General features: G+C 38.8%; 2 protein-coding genes across 14 annotated transcripts in view; one reads left to right on the top strand and one right to left on the bottom strand.

Annotated features, from left to right (window-relative positions):
• The window catches only part of RALGPS1 (Ral GEF with PH domain and SH3 binding motif 1), a 142,145-nt gene that overhangs the window by 57,919 nt on the left and 61,371 nt on the right, over positions 1–22,855 (bottom strand). The gene's annotated exons all lie outside the window — the stretch shown is intronic.
• Positions 904–21,559, top strand: ANGPTL2 (angiopoietin like 2). Its single transcript, XM_054220664.1, has 5 exons — positions 904–1,362; positions 9,675–10,530; positions 18,591–18,784; positions 19,026–19,296; positions 19,799–21,559. The coding sequence occupies exons 2-5, from the start codon at positions 9,723–9,725 to the stop codon at positions 19,996–19,998; spliced, it is 1,473 nt and encodes a 490-aa protein (XP_054076639.1). The 5' UTR covers positions 904–1,362; positions 9,675–9,722; the 3' UTR covers positions 19,999–21,559.

Raw genomic sequence — 22,855 nt, 5'->3', positions numbered from 1 at the left:
AGCAATCAAATGAGAAACACGCTTTAGTACGTGAAACATGAGTATCAAGCACACATTAAAAAATACGTTGGTATTCAGCCAAATTACAAATTCTCAATCTGCATTAGATTATTTTAAGAGCTTGTTTGAATTTGGACAATTCTATTTTCCTTTATATCTGGGAACATGCCTTTTCCTGACAGAAATGACCTGGGAAGTGGTAAAAATGGAGAATATCAGCGCTACTCTGAATGAAGCAGCCTTGCTTTGTTTCTCTTTCCTAACGCGAAAGAGGGCCCGTTAGTAAAAACTGCTGTAGCGCCTACGATGAAAAGCCCTCCATCTCTCTCTATCAGTAAGCACACTGTGAAAACATTATCAAGCAGGAAGTAGCCCTGCCCCCCGCCCCCCGACATTTTGGGGACGAATCCTACGCAGTTACACGCTCTAGCATCTCATTTCATCTAAAAACCCAAAGCCGCCTTCCTCCAACACAGTCTCCAGAATTTATTCCTAGCTCTAAAGATCAACGGTTTCACACACCACCGATTAACAGCCTTCACTCTGGATTGCCGCTAGTTACTTCGTCGACAGCAGCGCGGCTGCCCGGCCGGGTCCAGCGCTCGCTCCGCGGCGGACCCGCCATCGCCTCCCGCTGCGCGGAACCGGCGCCCAGCGCTGCGCCCCGACGGCGCCCCCGGCCCCGGCCCGGGGGAGCCCCGGCCCCAGGGGGGTGCCCCGGCCCCCGGGGGGGGAGCCCCGCTCCCCTCCGCCGCTCCCCGCCCCCGCCGACCGTGCGGCCCGTGCCGGGCCGTCCCCCCGGGCGGTGCCGCGGGCGCTCCGCGGTGGCGGTGGGCGGGGGCAGGCCGCTCGTCCAACCAGAGCGGGTCAGCTTGCTGCGGGCTCGCCTTTTTTTTGGCCTTTTTCCCCCTACCAGGATGTAACTCTGCCACAAAGGAGCTGGAGTTCAAATGAGGCTGCTGCAGCCGCCCCCGGATCGCGGGGTCCCAGCCGCCGAGCCCCCCCCGGAGAGCGCCCGGCTGCGCCTCGGCCACAGCGCGGTGCGGCCGCGCGGGTCAGCGCGGGGAGCCGGGCTGTGAGCGCGCTCGAGGGCGGAGGACGGCGAAAAACAGCGCCAAGAACTTCGCGCGTCCCCGCGCCGTTCCCTGGCCAGAGCCCAGCGCAGCGCGAGCTGCTCGCCCCGCGGCCGGCACAAGCGGCCAGGGAGATGTCACGGCCCGGGCGGGCGAGCCGGCGCTGAGAGAGGGGCCGGAGCGCGGAGCAGCGCGGAGGGTGCCCGGGGATCGCGTCAGGAGCCGGCGGCTGGTCCGGTACCTCCAGGGGCCAAGGACTGAGCGGTGTGCGGAGCCCGCCGGACATCATGTGAGTGAATGTGAGCTTGTCAAAGATAGTACTGCTGCTGTTAGACAGCAGCGAATCGCTTTTTTCTCTCACATCTTTATTTATTTATTATTATATTTTTTTAAAGAGGAAAAACTACAACGTATTAAAATATAGCTGCGAAGATAGTTGAGACGTTTTATGATGCCAGGCACTGAAAAGCCTTCTTGCCATTATTTTCAAGAATATGATTTTTTTTTTTAAATCTCTTCTAATTCTGCATGTAACTTTAGGCTTTATGCTTCCTCAAACTCGCTGAAATACCTTTCAACAAACTTTCTAGGACATGCTAATTTCTATGATAACTTTTCTAAAGGACTACCTCTATTAAAAATAATGAAATCTCCATCGCGTTTGATCAAGGAGATATAAAAGTTCCTGGAACTTTAATAGAGACTACAAAATAAATATTTGAAAGATTTTGCAAAAATTTAATTTAAAAGAGAACCTAGCGTTTATGAGTGCCTTTGTGTAAGCATCAAATATTTACTATAATATGATCTAACTACTATTTTTCATGGGCATTTATTAAAGGGTCAATCTGTTTAAGGCCTATTATGTACAATGTGCACGCACACATATAAGCACACACAGTATGAGCACTTTTTGGTAGTGATTGGATTAAGTGAAAATAAGGTGAGGCCGCTGTTAAGGGAAGCAACAACAAAAGCAGTGCTCTCTTTCAATAATTACATTCCACATCTATGACAAAACTTCAGTAAAGCACAAAGAACAATCCACAAACAACACGACTAAAATTCTTGGTAATTCAGAAAGAAAATTTGTACTTCTTGTAACTAAACAAGCTCTCTTTTGCCAAAACTTGGAAACAAGTTACATGGTAGCAAAAGATACATATCTTTTGAAGTTTCTTGCAACACTTGATAGTATTTCAAAACAAAAGTTCTCCAACAGCTAATTAAGATATTCTCATTCTTAAGTGTTGCTTTAGTCATCCATTCCCATCAGTGAAAAAAGTATTTCCTTTTAAGAAAAATGAACTAGTGCTTGAACCAAAACTTCACCTCAATTTTAAGTGGACAGAAAAGCTGAGTATAGAATGCATTATAATAAAAGTATCTAAAGCAATTAATTGGTTTCTGTCAGTCTGGTACTGCATACCATGGAATCAAGTAACCAGTGGCAAAAAAACAAAAATCATCCCCCCCCATAAGTTTGGAGTTAAATTTTTCAACTTAGTTTTTACATCATGTTCTCATAACTGAAACTGCATGCTATTATGTGTCAGCCCTTCCCTATCCCCTGTTACATTTACTATAAACTTCAAACAAAACTTTAAAGCTTTTCCTAATACATGTGGCATGCATACTACTGTGCTCTATTTTCACTGTGAATTGTTGTTTCCTGTAACAGAACTGAAAAAAAAAAAAATCAATCAGTGCTCTGTTTTCTCACAGCAGTAATTTTCATCTAAAAATCAAACTACATGAGTTAATTCTAAAAGAAAACCCGTACCAGTGTAAGTCCCTCTGCTTAGAAAAGAGTAAAAATTAATAAGTCGCATTAAATATGAAGACCACCTGAAAATTTGAGAGGATGGATTAATATAATTCCATGCAAGAGAATGTTTGGGAGAAAGGGTAAGAACGGAGCACGAGCTCTGAGAAAAGGGGTAGGGACTAAGAAAGAAAGCAGCTTCAGAAAACTCACGATTATCTATCTTATCGCAATGGTGTTGTGAAATCCAGATCATATTACCGGCCTGGTGCCTGAGACATGCCAGCTAACTTTAAGTCCACAAACACCGACTATCAAAGGACTCTGCAGAAACAAAACCTAATGTTTGTTAACAAAAAAAAACCAAAACCAAACCTTCTGATCTTTTTATAGTAGAATTTTACATTTTTGACACCCTTGCTCCATTTGCTTTTACAATCTAACTAAAATGTAAAACTGCACTAATCTAAAAACCCCTTTTAATATCAGACATAAGTATTTAAGAAACAGTGAAGATTTGTTGATAGTTTTTCATGTTTCTTCTTTACAATGAACAATTATCAAACTATGTGTAAATTCACCATCAAATAAAATAGTTTATCTCTCCAAGAATAAATGCTGTAAGAGCCAACACTATGCCTTTTGTGAATGTGCGTTCATTTATATGTCTGAATGCTTGAGGAATCTGCACAAAAGGTAGCACAGCACGTAAAGTATGGAGGAAAAGCCAGCCCATCCAGTGACTGCTAGCCTCGTTATATTAAATACGACCAGCCCACAAGAACTGATTAGCCCACAGAACTGGATTTTGTAACAGAGCTGTTCAGCACAGCAAACCAGTCTCATCCTTCTTATATCTGTGTTTTTTCGTCTATCTGGGTATCTCTAAAAGGCTCTGAAGCATCAGTTTAATTACAGTGCGTTCAATTCTGGCATGTTAGACCTGCACGCGCTCTTAATGATTCAGCCTCTAGACTATAAACCCTTGAGTCAGGGCTTGAGTCAGCTCCTCAAACCAAACTGGTAGTGTTTTTTTTTTCTTAATTAGATTATCTTTGCAATAAATTCAACTATGCTGCAATTCAAATAGTTACTGAAGTCCCCAGAAATCCCTTTGCGTAACATCCTAGTTTTAGCACAGAAAATTGCCTTCTCTGAAAAGCAGTGTCCAAGGGTAGACGCACTGTCACAAATCACTCGTACAAAAGCTGCATTTATGCAGCTTCGTGCATCACACTGTCATACGTACAGTCCTCTGCCTTAATAACAGTTTACTATATACAGAAAAACAAGGAGCAACTCTACTGCGTTTAGCCACTAGGTTCTTTTATGTTCCTTATCTGTAAGAGCAGCCCATACCAATGCAATTTAAGGTACAAAATTTATGTTCCGCTATGAAGTTCAGGCAAATATTTTCCACGTTTATCTTAATTATGGTTTTCTGCACAAGACTTAGATCATTATTTTGCTTTTGTATTTCTCCAAAATACTATAGTACAGGTGACGTCTTCCTTAAATGTCAAAACATTTCCTCCTTGAACTGACTTGTAATCCAAAGTGAAGGACAGTAAGTGCGGTGCTCACCCACCATCCAGTGGGCTTCCTATCGTCTCAGCAATTTTTTTGCAGAGCACTGAAAAGTGCAGGTGCAAAGGGAACATAGGATAAACCCCCGGAGACAAGATGCCAACCTCCCAACGGTTGAAAGACTCAACACTGCGAAACGACTTTAGATCTAGATGCAACAGTATTGACAATATATTCTCAGGCTTTCATAAACACCTTGCTCTCCAGAGTAATACTGCAAATATCTATTTTCTGAACAAATTTCATCCAACAAAAAGCAGTCATAGCATTGAAAGGCTACTGGTAGCATTTTCAAGCAAGCTTGATGATGATTTATTATGTTGTTACAATTTTTCATCTGATGAAAACATACCTTTATTCTCTTTTGTACCCAAGAATCCCAAGGATAGGTAAAATATTTCATACAACCTGAAAGAGATAGTTAACCAGTCTATTTTGTAAAAATTAGATCCTCTGAAGCGTGGTATCAGAAACAACAAACAAGGAAAAAAGGTATACATGTTGGAATATCCACAATTAAATGTGTATTTTATTATAAGTAACTTTAAAAAAAAAAAAGGCCATAGTGCTGACATAGATACCTTTAATGCTTCCTCTTAGGGTAAGCTAATTTAAAAAAAAGCGAAAATTTGCCAAACAGTAATACTTCACACATAGAAATATTTTCACCTTCATCATTTCAGGATCATGACAGTGGTTAATCTATAGGATATGAAACACCTGTACAATTTGAGACAGTAAAATACTCGAGTCTTGTTGAAATAGCACGTATAAATGTCAAGATATTCGTAACAATCAAAAGGTAATATAATTGGACTAGCCAGAAGTCCCGTATAAGCATGGCAGAGTACAGGACAGAAAAATATTTCAACGCAAAGCTGAAGAAAGATTTTATTTACTTTTTCTCTTCAAGGGACAGGAAAAAACAATCCAATAGTGAAACATCTGATATCCCTTTCAGAAAGTTTATTTCCTGTTTTTTCACCAGATCATGGGAATATCCTCAGTTGGGCAGACAATGAACGAGTAAACAAACTAACTTATTATTACCTACTTCCAGTTACATACATAGAGAGGCCAATATTTGGTCTACAAACTGCAATTTTAACCAAAGTACTTATGCTGGCCAGGAGTATGAAAAATACTATGATTATAACCCACATAACAACGCCGCCAAAAGTTTTCATCAGATGCAGTTATACTGGCAAAAGACGAACACAAAAAAAATATTATTTTGCCTGAATAAAGTAATATCTATACTGCCAAGTAGGGTAAACATCCGCAAAATTGGGTTTAGGTGCATCTGCACTAGAGTAAGTTTGTCCCAACTGAACTCCCATGAAAAGCGCTTTTCTGAGTACGCAAGTCTTGAACAGCCAGAATCTAGACATGAAATTACTTCAGACTTCCACACTTTTCCTAGTTAGAAGGTTTTAATCAAATGACACATACCCTTTTTTTAAGTCTGCTTCTTTCACTTCTCCTGTTTTTTGTTGGTATGCTTGTCTGTTGAAGTTTTGTCAATGTGAGGATAATATGAGGATATGAGGATAAAGAGACAGACATCCTGTACTTCCCGTGACGAAGAGAATTTGCACTAAACCTGCAAGGATGCTTTTATATAATGTAGTTTTGTGCAATGGTGAGGTTGAAAAGTCTACAGCTATCCAAGTGGAATCTTGCACTGGGGACAAATATGGCCCCAGTAATACAGTTCCCTCCCAGTCCACTGTAGAAGAGCTACCGGGAGATGGAGAGAGGAAGAGGGGTGCTGAGCCCGCGAAACAGGAAGAACGGAGCGATGAGCAAACAACGGCACTAATTAAGTACAAAGAGTATGAGCAATTCGTTTGGCAAAAGTACAAAAGGAAACTGAAAGCTAGTGTGCTAGACATCAAATAAATAAGATCTTCCTCTCCCATGGGAAGGAATTCTGATGCCTTAAGAATCTGATGTTCTCCTCTCAAAATGAAGACGAAGATATTAAAAAGCATTAAATCCTTCCTTAAAATTGTTTCTCTGGCTTCCCTCCCCACTTTCCCCAGCAAGCTTGTTTTCTCCCTGTAAGATTAATCACTGAGAGTGTTCAAACAAGCACGTTGGTTATGAACTTCACTTGAATCCAACTGCAGAAAAGAAGAAATGCCATTTACGTTATGTAGTCCATCACAGTATGCAATAAATAGGCCTCATTCCGAACACTTTTTTTTTTTTTAAACTGAAAAAGTACAGACAATAAAAGACTTAAAAGAGCACTTCATAAACAGAATCTACAGGAAGATGGACATCTGAAGACAGGATGGTTCCTGTTTCTATTTGTACAGGAGCATTCTCTCACCAATGCACTTTTCCTTCCCGTGTTTTTTCTTATAGGAAAAACAGCTTAGAGAAGGTGACATGTACGCAAGATCATGAGAGAGAAGCATTTCAGCGTGGTCTAATCATGCTGGTGTCATTCACTGATGGCTTACCTTCTGCAAACAGTGCTCAGACCCTGGAACAGGCTTCCTGGAGAGGCGGCCGTTGCCCCACGCCTGTCAGCGTTTGAGAGACGTTTGCACAATGCCCTTAATACCACGCTTTAACTTTTGGTCAGCCCTGAAGTGGTCGGGCAGTTGGACTAGATAATCACTGTAGGTCCCTTCTAACTGAGATACTCTATTCTATTCTATTTTGAAAGATGTTTGAACTGATATGTTAAGACAGGCTGATGAACCCTACTCCATTTTTTTCTTAAACAGTTCTTAAAAAAACGGAAGGAAAAAAAAATAAATCAAACTGTTATATGTTGTTCTGCATTTCTTCAGCCTGGAAAAGGATGCGCACCCCAAATCCTGTGCTCAACTTAAGACATGAGATGCTGTAAAAAAGACACAGGTGCACCCTGAGGAAAAAATTAGTTTCTTTGCAGTGATCACAATAATTACAAGCTTTTGAGGGGAGGGAAAAAGATATTTCAATTCAAACAGTGAAATAAAACCCGTTTTACACCTATACGTGAGAGACATTTGCAAAAACAGTCCATCTGTGCAGAAATATGAGGCTTGGAAAACTGCCAGGGTTTCCAAGTGTGACCTGCTGTGCAAATGCTGATTATGCAAGTTAAAGCTGTCTGGGGTGAATTTATGTTCCCTGTTTTCCAGGGCTCCAAATAACATTCCTTTACTTACAGAAACCATGTCAAACTCCAGACTTTTATCTGACAAGTTTTCAAGAATTTTGAAAAGTTCTGTAAAGCACAATTCCTTTTCATTTGCAAAGTGAAAATGACTTTATTCCAAATAAGAAACTGAGGCAAAAATGTATATCCAAAAACTTTAAGAAGGACCAAGCCCTGGTCACTTTTTTTTGAATCATTTGCAGAAGCGTTTAGAGAAACTTCTATGGTTTATTTCAAAACAACAGAAAAATGGGAATGACTGATCTTCTCAGTATGAAAAAGTATTTAAGCATGCATATCCATCATTATCTTGAAACTCTAAAAAAAAAAAAAAAAACTTTCTTAAAAGTCAGCAGCTGCCTAGAATCACAGAACAATTCAGACTGGATGAGACCTCACCGTTATCTTACAAAGCAAGGCTAATTTCAACATTAGATTAGGCTGCTCCGAGCCTTGCCTAAATCAAAACTTTATGTACCAGGAATAGAGATTCCACCGTCTCTTTCGGTGACTCCTTCAGTCCTTGGTCACCCTCATTGTCAAATTCTTTTTTTCTGTAACCCCAAATGAATTTCTCCTGAGGCAATTTGTATCCATTGACCATTATACTTTCACCGTGCACTTCCAAAAAGAATCCATCTTCCCTACAAACAGCCGTTAAGTAGCTGAAGACAGCAGTAAGATGTCTCCTTCACCTTCCCTGGAGGCTAAACAAACCTAGCTCCTTCTGCTGCTCCTCATACATCATGTCTCCAGCCTCCAGCTATCCATGTGGGCTGCGCTCAGCTGGACTCATTCCAGTTTCTCACAGCTGTTACTATCATCATGTCATGTCACTTAAAAAATTTCATTGTACTAAAGATGACCAAGCAGTAAGGTGACAGTTATTTAAACACTGAATGGTTATTCCATGTGAAATGTTTTATAAGCAAGGAAAAATACGACGGTAACACCACCTTGGTTTTAAAAGCAGGCTTGGTATCAAGCAGGCTTTATGCACTGAAAAAGCTCCGTACTGCATTTTCTCCTCCCGTTTTATTAAGAAAACTGGGTTATATATACACGCCTATTAAAATTCAACAACAAGAAGCTGTTATGAAATGCACGATACCAAAGTGCTGTTCAAGCAGCTGATAAGAGAGTGATTGGAGCCAAGGGCATTCCTGGCAGTAGTGACAACGCTAAGCTCATGTTTCCAAGATGACCGTTACCTATCAAGTTCTGGTAAAGTTCTTCTTTTTTCAAGAGACTGTGACGGCCTCAAATTTCCACCTTGAATATGAACCTGCTCTGAGAACTAAGTTAGCACAATTTCACCAAAAGGGTACTGTTGCATTATGTCAATACACATGAGTAGCTGATTTTAATAGCCGGGGGTCGTCTTTGCCCACCATGCGCACAGGCGTGTGGGCTTCCCCTCCCAGGAAGGGACCAAAGTGAAATAACCAGGCTGAGTTAAAGACAACGTCTCCAGTGAGAGTCACCATAAATACTTCAGTTGTAAATTGTACTAGTCCGGAAAACCAACAGATTTTACTGCCTCTAATATTTGGGCATTGAGTTTTTAATTTATAATTATTATAATACATTTCATCTAAGCTATATCTCCTGCAATATACATGCAGTTACAAAATACTGCAAATGAGCTATTTGATACTTGTAGCACTTTTAACAGCACATATTGACTTACATTCTGTTTACATTTAAAGGTTAGATTTGTAACTGTAAGAAATGAAAATGTAATTAATATTTACACGAAAACACCAGCCTTGGAAACTTTTGTGGTACTTGCCTGGAAGAAAGGACTCTTCCAACTGTGGTATTTATTACTTAGTTTCTTGTGGTTCTTAGCAGGCTTTAGATAAACTAGCTGCTAGTAACTAGGGTTCTGGCCATGGAATGGTACAGCTGTTCCCCACCGTGTCCCCTTTAGGCAACATAAGTTCATGCTGGACTAGAAAAATATCTCATTTGTACACAGACGTACTAGTTACTATGTAATATTTTGTAAATTTTAGAACAGATTATCAGTTGTAAGTTTGCATTGATTTCCTATTTGTTACTTACTGTTAAATTTACTTTAAAACAGATTTTAAAAGTTCTTTACAGAAGAATATTTGACCAGAACTAGAAGATCATGATGACAAGAAGATTCATCTGTTTAATGCTAATGGCTGTTGTGGGAGCTACTGCAAGCAAAACACAGGAATTTGAAGGCAATGACGAGGAAACAGAACAAGAATTCATTTATATGAACAGATATAAGCGTTCCAGTGACACACAGGACAAATGCACTTACACCTTTATCGTACCTCAACAGAGAGTGACAGGTGCCATTTGTGTTAATTCTAAAGAGCCTGAAGTTCTACTTGAAAACAGGGTAAATAAACAAGAGTTACAGTTACTTAACAATGAACTTCTTAAACAAAAGAGACAAATAGAAACTCTCCAGCAACTGGTAGAGGTGGATGGCGGGATTGTTAATGAGGTTAAACTCTTAAGAAAAGAGAGCAGAAATATGAATTCTCGTGTCACACAACTCTATATGCAGTTACTACATGAAATTATCCGAAAACGTGACAACGCCTTAGAACTTTCTCAACTTGAGAATAAGATATTGAACCAAACTGCAGATATGTTGCAGCTTGCAAACAAATACAAAGACTTAGAGCACAAGTACCAACATTTGATGTCAATTGCCAATAATCAGTCACAAATAATTGCCCAACTGGAAGAACACTGTCAAAGAATGCCATCCATAAAGCCACTGCCACAAACACCACAGCCACCAAATAAAGTGTACCAGCCTCCTACTTACAATCGTATTATTAACCAGATATCTACTAATGAGATTCAGAGTGATCAGAACTTAAAGGTTCTGCCGCCTACCTTACCAACCATGCCTGCAGTTACTAGTATTCCGACTTCAACAGATAAACCATCTGGTAAGTAGTATTATTGATGTGTCTACATTAGTTTATGCTAATATGCAGCGGGCAACTTTTTAATTGTAATATCGAAAATGCAGACAGACTTTATTTATTTAGAAAAATAAATGCAAAAGAATTATTTTGAACTAATTGAGATTTCTTAGATCTGACACTGTCTGTGCATCCATCTAGTGTATTTTTAAGACACGTGTTATAGTACAAGCACAGAAAGAAAGCAAAAGAATGAATTCTGAATGTCTTAAGATTCAGATACGCCAGCCCCACAGATTTTTCTCATGTTACTTTGCCAAGACAAACCCACCGCTTATATGAGACATACGAGATAAAGGCGCTGCAGAAAAAAACCTTATTAATCAACAGTCAATCATTTATGAAGTTATTAGACGTTTCTTGATCTAGCATGTGATAATTTTTGTGCTTGTGTATCTCAAAAGTAATATGCATCTGCTCTGTACCTCACACAGGGCACTTACGCTCTAAGACAGGAGCAAAGGGAAGCAAGTGATGGGATGGTAAGGGATATATACAGCCCTCATAAAGAGCCTTAGGAATTCTGCCATAAGCAAGATCAAACGCACCTGAAATCACATTAGAGATCAATTGATCTACATGATAAAGAAATAACAGGTAAAGAATCCAGTATCACCTACAGTCCCACATATTTAAAAAAAATAGTTCAAGTATTACGTGTCCCACATACAAGAGAAGTCTGTTCAGTGTGTGGGCGACATATTGTTGCTTAACAAAAAGGTGGGGACCCACAGACATTTGAAACTAAGACTTAAAACAGAGTAAGGCACATGAACTGCACTCAGAATATATTTCAAGGCTATTAGCAATATATTCTAAATGACATTGTCAAACTGTTTGGAATTATCACATAATGTAACATTAAAAAAAAAAACCAAACCAAACTGCTCCATGGAAATACCCACAATGAAAGAAACTTTATCAGGTGTTTCAGTCTAAAGCACAGTCTCTAACACACCTTGCTATAAAGCAGTTATTTCACAATATTGCCAGAGACGAACCCACCAAAGCCTGTGTTGTGGCATGGTGGCATGCAGAACCTCAGCCAAAAATAATCATGATTCTAATGTTTCATGTAAAAAAAAAAAAAAACAAAACCAAAAAAACCCCAGGTCTCTCTAATAACTACATTTTGACTTTGATCTCAAAGTAGGTTCAAGCTTAGTACAGTATTCCTATAGTCCCTGTCTTTCTGTAAGTGAAATAATCTCTCCGGCATTCTTTCCCCTTCCTGTTATGCTCTTCTGAAAACTCATTGATTGGTTCACAGCCTCCTCGTGCTTTTCAGTACCCAAACTGGAGCTGAGGCTTCACCATCACACAGAGCAGAAACGTTACTTCATGTGCATAGCACTTCTGTTGATCTACCCTCATAGAGCATTTTACTTTTTTGCAAAGTAAAACACTGACTCATGACCAACCTGCAACCCCGTAGAACCTCTAGATGAAGCACCCTGAGGACGTGCTGCTTATCCAGACATTTTTTATCTCCAGAGGTCCCTTCCAAAGTCCATGATTCTAAGAGAAGATTTGACATCTGCTACTTTTCCCTTACCTACGTAACTTATCAGAAAAAGAAGTTTCACACTTCTTCTTCACAAATCCGTTATAGTATTAATTTCTCTTCTTGTTTTCTTATTTACAGCAGTTTGATTTGTTCAAGCAAATTTCCAACAACTGAAGTTAAGCTATTTAACCTTTCATTCCCAGGGTATCCTCTTCCCCTCTTCTCCCCACCTTTCTTTTTGTGAAAGAACTTTTAATAACTTTTCCTCATCCTCCAGAACATTCTCCAATCACAGAGCACATCTCAAACAAAATCCCTCCCCACAATTAATGCCGTAATTCAGACAGGTGTCTGGAATGAATTAGGAAAACCCCACATAAACATCCCCCCACCCCCCCATACCCACAATCAACACCCCACAAAACAAACAAAACGCACCACAACTGCCCAGGCGCTGGAAAAAAATCCACCTATATTTTATCCACTCCTTTCTGTACCGTGTCTTGGGTTCTCAACCGTTGCGAAAGCTCCTGGCTATCCTTAACCATCTGATCATAGCCAACCAGTGCACCGAAAACTGAAGCAAAATCGAAGAAAAACATTAAATGCCTTCTCCGTTTAATCTGTTGACAGCTCTCCTTCCTCAAAAAGAATCAGACCGGTATCTTCCCTTGATCATAGACTTAACTACAGTCTTACTACTCTCAGTAGCCTTATTTCATTTTGTACATTTTGTCCACACTCTTGTTTTTTGGGGTTTGTTGTTGTTGTCGTTTTGTTAAAAACAAACGATCAAACCCCACCAAACAACCAGCCATGCTTAATATTTTAAGGTAGCATTTACTTTGTTTGAGCTTCCTTCCTATTTTCAAAGCTACTGCGAAGGTCATGATTTAGCCATTTTCCCTAGCCACCTTCTACAATAGCAAAATCCATTCCAATGTCCTCAGAGACTCTTTAACAAACTTGTAAACTCTTCGCTTGGACTGTCTAAAGCATTTTCTCTGCATGCTCTCTGAACTTGCTGAAGCCCGGTAAGTTCATTTTCTTTGTTTTGCTTTTCACTTTTCTGTCTTAAGAATTGTGGCCTCCATTATTTCATGATCAAAATCACCTAAGCTGCTTTCCATTTCACATTTTCAATCAGTTCTTCCCTACATACTAGGTTCAAATGTAATATATCCTGGGTTTTTTTGATGCCTATATTTTAACCGAGTCTCACCAAATCCATAAAAGACACACGCAAGAGCTTGAAAGATGACATCTCATTTCTGTGAAATCTTATGCAGTGTGAAAATATCAGTGCAAAGCAGAATTAGGCGAATCTCCAATTCATATGAGCAATTACACGGAGCTGTTGGAGCGGGGCCAGAGGAGGCCCCGGAGATGCTGGGAGGGCTGGAGCCCCTCTGCTGTGGGGACAGGCTGAGAGAGCTGGGGGGGTTCAGCCTGGAGAAGAGAAGGCTCCAGGGAGACCTTCCAGCCCCTTCCAGTCCCTCAAGGGGCTCCAGGAAAGCTGGAGAAAGGCTTTTTAATAGGGCCTGTATTGATAAGACAAGGCGCAATGGTTTTGAACGAAAAGAGGGGAGATTCAGACTAGGTATAAGGAAGGAATTCTTTGAGGGTGGTGAGCCCCTGGCCCAGGTTGCCCAGAGAAGCTGTGGCTGCCCCATCCCTGGAAACATTCCAGGCCAGGCTGGACGGGGCTCTGAGCAACCTGGTCTGGTGGGAGGTGTCCCTGCCCACTGCAGGGGGCTGGACTAGATGGCCTTTAAAGGTCCCTCCCAAGCCAGCCCATTCTATGATAATTCTAGCCTGCTCCCCTCGGCCCCCCCCCATTTTTTTTAATTACATTTTAAAAGAAAACATTTGACAAAATATTTTTTTAGTCCAAGTTAATTGTTCAAGTTAAAGTCAATAAATAAAAATATGATCAGAGAAATTTTCTAAGAGTCCAAACAGAATTAATGACTGTGGAAGACAGAAATTAAGGAAATGCAAGACAAAAAGACAGGGTTGGGAACAGTAATTATGTGGCTTGGGTTAGCACAATTACAGACACCATTTTAAAAACTTATTTCACATTCTTCAACTTGGCACAGTTGGGTGCAAGGCCAAAGCAATACAATACATGTCACGCAATCAGTTACCAAAACCTCTTCTGGTATTTATGTAACATAAATATGTGATCTCCTCGTTACACAGCCGCGTCTCCATCCCGTACGTCCAACACCACTGAAGTACACTGTTCAGATTACGAAGGTACAACTCCTCAAAAGTCTGCCTGACTCCCTAGAGCTATTTTATCAAAACTACCTATCTGAAAGTCAGGATGCTCTCACTTTTTCAGGGGAAGATAAGATGTCCCTTGTTTGTAAACCATGCTAATACTTCAGAAGGAAGATTTACATTTTATTATTATAAAAACACTAACTACCAGACGGATCTAGTAAAAGAACTGTTCTTTTCTCCCAGCAGCAGCACATATGCTATAGAGGAAGTTTACACAGTTGCTGCCCAATTTTTTTTTGCAAAAAAGGGCAATATCTGTTATCGCTGGCCAGCTGATAATATGACTGGCACAGTCACATTTACCTCAGTCAAAATCTGAATTGCAGGGCATTAAGAAGTGCCACAGAAATTAATTTAACCAACTTATTGTGCGTTCTATACACATCACTTGTCATAAAATAAAGTGCTCATCCTTTTCCTACGTGACTATTTTTGAAACAACCTATTTCATAAGTTACTTATAATTTAAAATCTTCAGAGCAGCGAGCCTTTCTGTAATGACGTTACGCAGTACTAGGACACTACACCCCGACGCCTGCACTCAGAAGGCGGCACTTCATAACAAAACATTATTACGCCTATGATCTAAACCAAGGGAGTTATTTACAAGTATTTCTCTGTCATGTCTGAAGTGACTTTCCATACCTGCTATTATAGATTTACTGTGTAGCGTGATTTAAATGTACAACTGAGTATTTTTTTCCATATTCGCAACGGTAAGCTGAAACGACTAGCCAAATAACAAAAAATAACATGACAGATTTGAGGGGCAAGGCATAGAAGAATAGCATCTTGCTAAAAATATATTAGCAGTATTTGAAGCACTGGATATTTCAACAGAGACATCACAGTCTATTGCCTCTAAGATGCTAAAAGCTGATGACTGCGTAACAACAACATTAGCAAATAAATTATAAAGATGGGATGTAGGTAAATTAAAGAACCCCAGACTCACAGTAAAATGTTCTAGAGAAAAGAAACTGAGAGAATGCACTGTAAAATGTGGGCATCATTTGAGAGAGACGCACTTTATGATAGACAAGTTAATGTCTCTGGAAGGACTAGTGCCAGGCTTTGATCCACGCATTTCCCAGAAAGTCTTATTTTCTAATGCGTACCAAATGCCCCAATGTTCCTGTTGCTGGTTCTTTGCAAAAATAAAGGAAAATTTAAAAAATACTTGGTTTTGATTCCGAGGAGAAGAATTTGCAATTTTATCCATAAATAATTTACTTCAAGTTCTTATTTGAGCATTCTTGTTTCCCCACTCGTGCCCAAAAGAATAGTTTGTGCAAGTTTAATTCTGTCTGCATAATACTGGACATGTACACAGCACTGAAATTCTACAGAAAAATAAAAAATAAAATAAAAAAACCCAGTAAGTAGTAAGTCACCTAATGTCAACACCAGAGATTGTTCAAAATAACTACAATTGTATTTTACTCCACTCCACTAAGGAAAATACGAATTCCAAGTCAAATTTCTATAGTCCTATTTAGGAACATTTCTCCTTAGACTTGCTTGAAAAAGCTAAAAGCCTAATGAAAGACTTCAGGATGAAATGGTTTAGCTGTGACACTAACAACTCCCTGCTTGGAGTTATTGCCCAGAGGTTTGGGGGGGATGTAGGGCTGTGACACACCAAACCCCAACGACTTTGCCTGCGTTCATGCTTAACAACTACAAGCTTTACTACGCCAATGCGAAAAGCAGATGTGGTTTATCTACAATGGGTTTTAGTTCATAACAGCAAAAAGTTTAACCCACAGGGTCAATAATTCAAGTAGATCTGAAACAGTAATTTATCAGAGTGTAGAATTCTACACACAACAGGAGAAACATTATTGTAGGAAGCACTGCTGCGTCTTCTGTATAAAACAGACTGACATGAACAGCTTATCAAAATATTCTGCTTTGTATACATTTCCCAGTGCAACTTTGGAAGATGACTATACTCAAGACAAATGAAAGCTGAACATGAAAACTGAATGAATTTGTTTCATCATCCTTAACCAAAAACATCAACAATTTTTTCTGGGAACAAAACATTTAGTAGCCAGTTATGCCAATTATGAAATGTACGTTTTCTTGTGCAATTGCTATAGAAGATATTATTCCTAAAAAAACATGCACGCAAACCAGTTTATTATACTCTACGAGATAGAACTTGCAGGTAAAGATTTTAACCCCATGCTAATTATAAAAAATAAACAGTTAAATAATAAACAGCAGACAGTAATGCTAAGGTTAATGCGATATTAACATACAGCGTATGCTAATTTTATATGGTCACACACTTTTTCCAAAAAAGGCACTAGTAGTATACAAAAATAAACATACATAATAAGACAGACAGACAATATATTCATACTGATAATTATGACTTAATGAGGCAGATGGTTTAAACTGACATATCCTTTAGGGGCAGAGATGCAGATTTTGTACCAGCAAGTAAAATCTTTGGATAGGAGCAGTGGACAAAATTCAAGTAAGAAATGCTGAAATGTAATCTGAAAAACAGAATGTTTAAACAGGGCACACAATTATTAGGCCTATATGTGTGTGTGTGTATATACATATATATGTGTGTGTGTGTATATATGCGCAAGGGCAAACCAAACAAATATATGCTTCTAAAATGTTACTACTTAAACAAAAAAAAAAAAAAAAAAAAAAAAAAAGAAAAAAATACAAGAACTCAGATGCTGGGGGTTTAACAAGATTTGATATAATAGCCTACCAGAAACTTGAGAGATAAAAAGGACACAAAATAGCAGAATATTCTAACACCAATGCACAAACTAGAAATGTTAACTGGAAAGGTAAAACGTTTTCAAGAACCATAGAGACTATTTAAAGATAAGGAGGATACTCTGGAGGATTTATCTCAAACTGAAATGTTGGCAGAAGAGGTTATAAAGCCAAAGAAAGAAGTGAATACTATCAAACTGCAAAGAGTAAAGCACATTCCCCAAGAGTTCTAAAGGAAACTGAATACGGGACAATTAACTACAGTGTAATCTCTCACCAAAAATTGCCCTGGTATGTGAGGAAAGAAAGGTAGCAAACGTGACATTGAAAAAAAACAAAAACCAAAAAACAAAACCCCAACAAAATCCAAAAAACCCCCAAATCCACTAACTGATAGAAAACATGCTAAGAACAGCAGAACAAGCAGCGAACAAATCTGAATTGTGTATCATCATCCAATCTCCTTGAATAAGAATCAACCTGGTTTTTGTAATACCAATTTTGTATCACTTTTAAAGATATTTGACAGGCTCAGTGCCTATACGGGCAGAATTCTGGTTGATATACAGTCCGTGTTTATTTCCAGAATGCACTGAACCAGGTTTCCTAGTAAAGGTGTTTAAATTAAGCTGCTACAAAGTACAAAGAAAGAGCCTGACATAAATAAACCATAAAAATCCCTTAATTATTAAGAGTCGATCTGCAGATATCAACACAGACTCCTAAACTGTTTAGAACTAAATTTCTCAGACTCATCAAAATGCAATCTAACTATCTTCCTATTGGAGAAAACGTCTTTATTTTAAAAGATGTATGGATAGATATGGATGAATGTAGAATACTTTCAAAAAGAGTAAACTCTTTACGGACTCTACTAAACTCAAGGAAAAAGGCATTCTCCTTCTGAAAATAGGAGAGCATCACCTGTAATTTTTGTAAACGCAAAGCATTTTAAAAGTCTTTTCGTTTATCTACAATTTCTCTCACTATATAAGTGGGCACTCACATATTACAAATCTTAATTTCTATTTTGTGTTATCATTTATTAAGGTAACTCCTACAGTAACCCCTAGATTATTAATTTACATTGCTGGTTCCATTGTTAACGTCCATGCCAATGATGTTTTTGTATAATTGCTTTGAGTAGCATTTATCTGTGGAATCATTCATATTTAGTTCTTTGAAGATATAATCAATGTCGTAAGTGCAGTTGCCTTAAATAAAATAAATAGTAAAAAAAAATAAAAATCTACCTTTATCAGCAATTCATTGTGAAATGTTACAGAAATTAAGTGACAACAAATGAATCTGTTTGAAAACACTTAGTGGACGCTGTACCTTCAGTAAGAGGAAAAACAAACGCGCTACTCAGCAGAAGCACATCTACTCTAGAAAGCTGCCAATTCCAATACCGCCCTGCAGTAAAGGTACCCTCCATCGCATTTTGATGCAGAGTCCTTCTGTTTTCATACAGGGCCCTGGAGAGACTGTCTACAAGCATTAGAAGATGGCCATGATACGAGCTCCATCTATCTTGTAAAACCAGAAAACACAAACCGGCTCATGCAGGTCTGGTGTGATCAACGGCACGACCCTGGTGGCTGGACAGTCATTCAGAGACGGCTGGATGGCTCTGTCAACTTTTTCAGGAACTGGGAGACATACAAGGTTAGGACAAGTGAGCAGTGTAATGTTTTCTACCCTCTAAAAACTACCGGTACATTTAATTTAAAGGGTGATTTTAGAGTCTGACCTGCAGCTTACTTGAAAAGGAATGTGTATGTTTACCCTTACAGAAAAGGAAGTCTCTATAAAATAAGCTATTGCGGTTTTCTACTTAATAATACACCCAGATTTACCACTACAGCCGACGCGCACTACTAACAGGCTTCTCTTGCTTCCTTTACAGCAAGGGTTTGGTAATATAGATGGAGAATACTGGCTCGGATTAGAAAATATTTATTGGTTAACAAATCAAGGCAACTACAAACTGCTCATAACAATGGAAGACTGGTCAGGTCGAAAAGTATTTGCTGAGTACGCCAGCTTCAGACTGGAGCCAGAAAGCGAATACTACAAGTTGAGACTGGGACGCTACAATGGCAACGCCGGAGATTCTTTCACTTGGCACAATGGCAAGCAGTTCACCACGCTGGACCGGGACCATGATGTATACACAGGTACAGGGTCCCTTTCAGTTGCCTTGCTTTTTTTGCATGCACTCCCACCCTTTTTCTCTTATTTTTTTAAAAAGAAAAATATTTATGGTGATACACACACACACGCACAAAGAAATTACATTTCTAGAGATTTGTCAGTTAGTAACTTATGAAGCACAAACTGATGTGTCAACTCATATATGTACTAACACTGAAACAAAAATTGCCATTGAAATATTTATCATTTACACTAAACAAGGGTCTGTAAAATATGCTATAGGAGGTTACTGGAGACAGTAATGCAAACAGATTTTCCAACAAGGGAGAGCAACGCCAATGAGTCTCTCTGTAGAACCTAACGATAGAGCTGGTTCCTGAAGAAGCCTAAATTCTCCTTGTACCACACGGCATCTACACGTTAAACGCACAGTTAAAAAAAATAAGTTGTTTTGTGCTTAGCTAGCTTGCTTGCGGTAAGGGTTTTCATTTGCTCCTAAGACTGAACTGGAGCTTTCTTTTGCAGGTAATTGTGCTCATTACCAGAAGGGAGGATGGTGGTACAACGCATGTGCTCATTCAAATCTCAATGGAGTTTGGTACCGTGGAGGACACTACCGCAGCCGGTATCAGGATGGTGTTTACTGGGCTGAATTCCGGGGAGGATCATATTCACTAAAGAAAGTCGTTATGATGATAAGACCTAATCCGAACACATTCCACTGAAACAATTCTTCTCTTGGTTTGCCGCCTTGTTCTAAAAATCACGTAAAGCTATGAGATGTTATTATCTGGAATTATCTTTTCAAAAATGAGGAATGTAAGATATTGTACATTTATTGCTGAGATGTGAGGGCTTGTATATTGTATTTTCAAGAATCGTTCCAGGAAAAAAAAAAGTTGAAGAAAAAAAGGAACTGAAATGACATAACACTCAGACACCTCTTGGTACTAAAAGTAGTTATATTAAGCCTTTTAGAACTGGCAGTTTAGATGGACTGTAGATAAACTCTCTGGTTTTTATTCCCTGTAAATTAAGTTTGGATGGTAAAAATACTGCCACAACATTTAAATATTTTTGTATGTTATATTATGTATAAATATTCTCAAATACAGGAAATATTACAAACTGTACAGCAAGAGTTTTATTATTATTATTATTATTGTTGTTGTTATGAGCAACCATTTGACACAGGAAATCATATCCTTTGAACTGTGTAGCTTGTATATGTACATTAGTGTGATAATTCTAATTTAATCTTTGTTAACTGCCATGAATAAAGTTAGTACTATGTAATTTGATTTTGGGAGCAGATACTCAAACAATTACTGTAGTGATAAATCCAGTCTTTCCCCATCACTTTGACCATTTTAATAATCTGCTCCTATAAATTAGAATTCACATTTGAGTCATATAGTTTAGACTAAAAACACTAATGATTTTCCTTACCAAAATGAAGTAGCTATGTGCATATGGGAAATAATCCAGACCTACAACAGACAGAATGTGCTGTATAGCCAGCGCTATACGACACTACAACTGTCACAGTATTTTGTACCTGACTTCGGTCACTACCTGCTGTGTAGCCTTTGTAATCAGAAATGTCTGGATATAAACTAAAGGGACTATCCAACTTTGCAGGCAAATGATGGATACCAATACATAAGCTATTTAATATCCTTAGCCAGTAGGTGAAAATTATATAAAGAAGTTACCTGTAGCCAAGAGAAGTTATATTTACCATATTTCACAATTATAACATATTACTGTCAAATTATTAAATAGGTTTACTCATCTATATTTAGAGGTCAGTCACAACTATGAAATACTGACGTGATAATTCTAATATTCTTCAGAGGTAGGTTTCTAGAACAGATTCTTATAACACCCATTTCAAAACAGCAACTACTATCAAAAATATAAGTTAAAGAATGCAATGATATAACGAATAAAGAAAATAAAGAATGCAATAATAAGAGGGAGTGCAAAAGCCTCTAGAAGTTCAATATAGTGTTCAGTAGGCCTGTAAGATACTTCCTGTGCGTTTGTGTGCGTGTGCTTGCACACTTTTTCCCTTATTACCTCATCACTTCTTTACTACAGTATGATGTGCATTAAACTGACGTGTCATGTAGCATGTGTTGTATATAACTGAAAGTAGGGTTTTTAATATATTAATTACCCCTGTAATATTGTAATCCGTTAATAAAGCAACAAATGTTATTTTGACATGTTCAGATTTCATCCTGTTTCAGTTCAGATTAATCACAGCAAAGAACAGATAATTAATTTCACACCACTCTGCCTCGTGGCTCAAATCAACTCTGATATGCCAACTACTATTAACATGTGCGAGGTGTCTAAATATTGCAATATCAAACGCAAAGCAATTTTCAACTGATAAAAATACTAAAATTTCCACACACCCCAAGGAGGAAGAACTTTTTGTAGGTCATATGAAACGCCCGGAATTTTCAAACAGTATTCAAGCTTCACCTTCCAGTGGTTTATCTACTGGACACTTGAAATCAATTAAGTTTTAGGTAAGAAATATTGAATACATCTACTGGCTTTACAGCCTGGCCACCGTGCTCTAACAACTAGGGTTGTAGCATTAGGGCAGTAAAACACCTGCTGACACCTACAGCTAACCACTAGTTTTGTCAGAAGAGAACACACCCAGCAGACTCACATCTACCTTACACGAGTCCCTTGGGAGTTCCTCAGGGCGCGTGGTGCGTACGCACGTTCAGCTTGCTCTATGTCTGTAACTAAATAATCAAAACTTCCTGAAAATCCTTGAGCATAGCAATATCCTTAGGTCACGTTCAAACTTCACCCTCTTCTTGCGCTCCCTATGTCTTTTATTAGGCTTGTAAGACTATTGTCCGTTTCAGAAAGATTTTAATTTTAAATTTAATTAAAACTGGCTTGGAGTGATATCCCAATGACTGGCTAGTACTAAAGCTTTTCTTACACAAGGCTGTGAGCCAATTCTATAAACCAGAGTATTTGGTCAACTTAAGCAGTTGTTTAACTCTCCAGCACATCTCAAACAATCTCAGACTGCCCCAGATGGAACGAGAACTGATATCCCGTAACTAAGTGACTGTCTTGGAGCGAGAGACAAGAGGCTCCACAGCATGAAAAGGGAGCCCTGTGAACTCCGCAAGTCTTCAGAGACTGTGTCAGTCTCCTTCGGTACTGTAAATTCACTATTGACTCCTAATGCGCATCTATTGGTCTACTTGTTCATTTAAGCAGCCAGATTAAAGAAGCTTTTCCAACCCTAATATTCTCTCCTCCAAGAAGATATTTATTCACTGAAACAAGTCCCCTTTGAATATTCTCTTTTGATAAGCTTAACATTCCTTCAAATCTGAAATTAATTTCAAAGAAGTTTCAATAACTCATACCAATTTTTCAACACTTTTTTTTTTTTAAGTACGGCCATTAGGGATGGCCGTCAAATTTATTTTAAAAAAAGTAAATAAAAAAAGTAAATTTTACATAAGCAGTGCTGACTGTTATCCACAGGAATTTGTGCTGGGACTCGTGCTGTCCAACATAGTCATAAGTGAC

The sequence above is a fragment of the Rissa tridactyla genome, chromosome 14 (genome assembly GCF_028500815.1).
Source record: "Rissa tridactyla isolate bRisTri1 chromosome 14, bRisTri1.patW.cur.20221130, whole genome shotgun sequence".
Lineage (NCBI taxonomy): Eukaryota > Metazoa > Chordata > Aves > Charadriiformes > Laridae > Rissa > Rissa tridactyla.
Note: the sequence above shows the minus strand (reverse complement) of the source record. Positions and strands in the feature narration are given on the sequence as shown.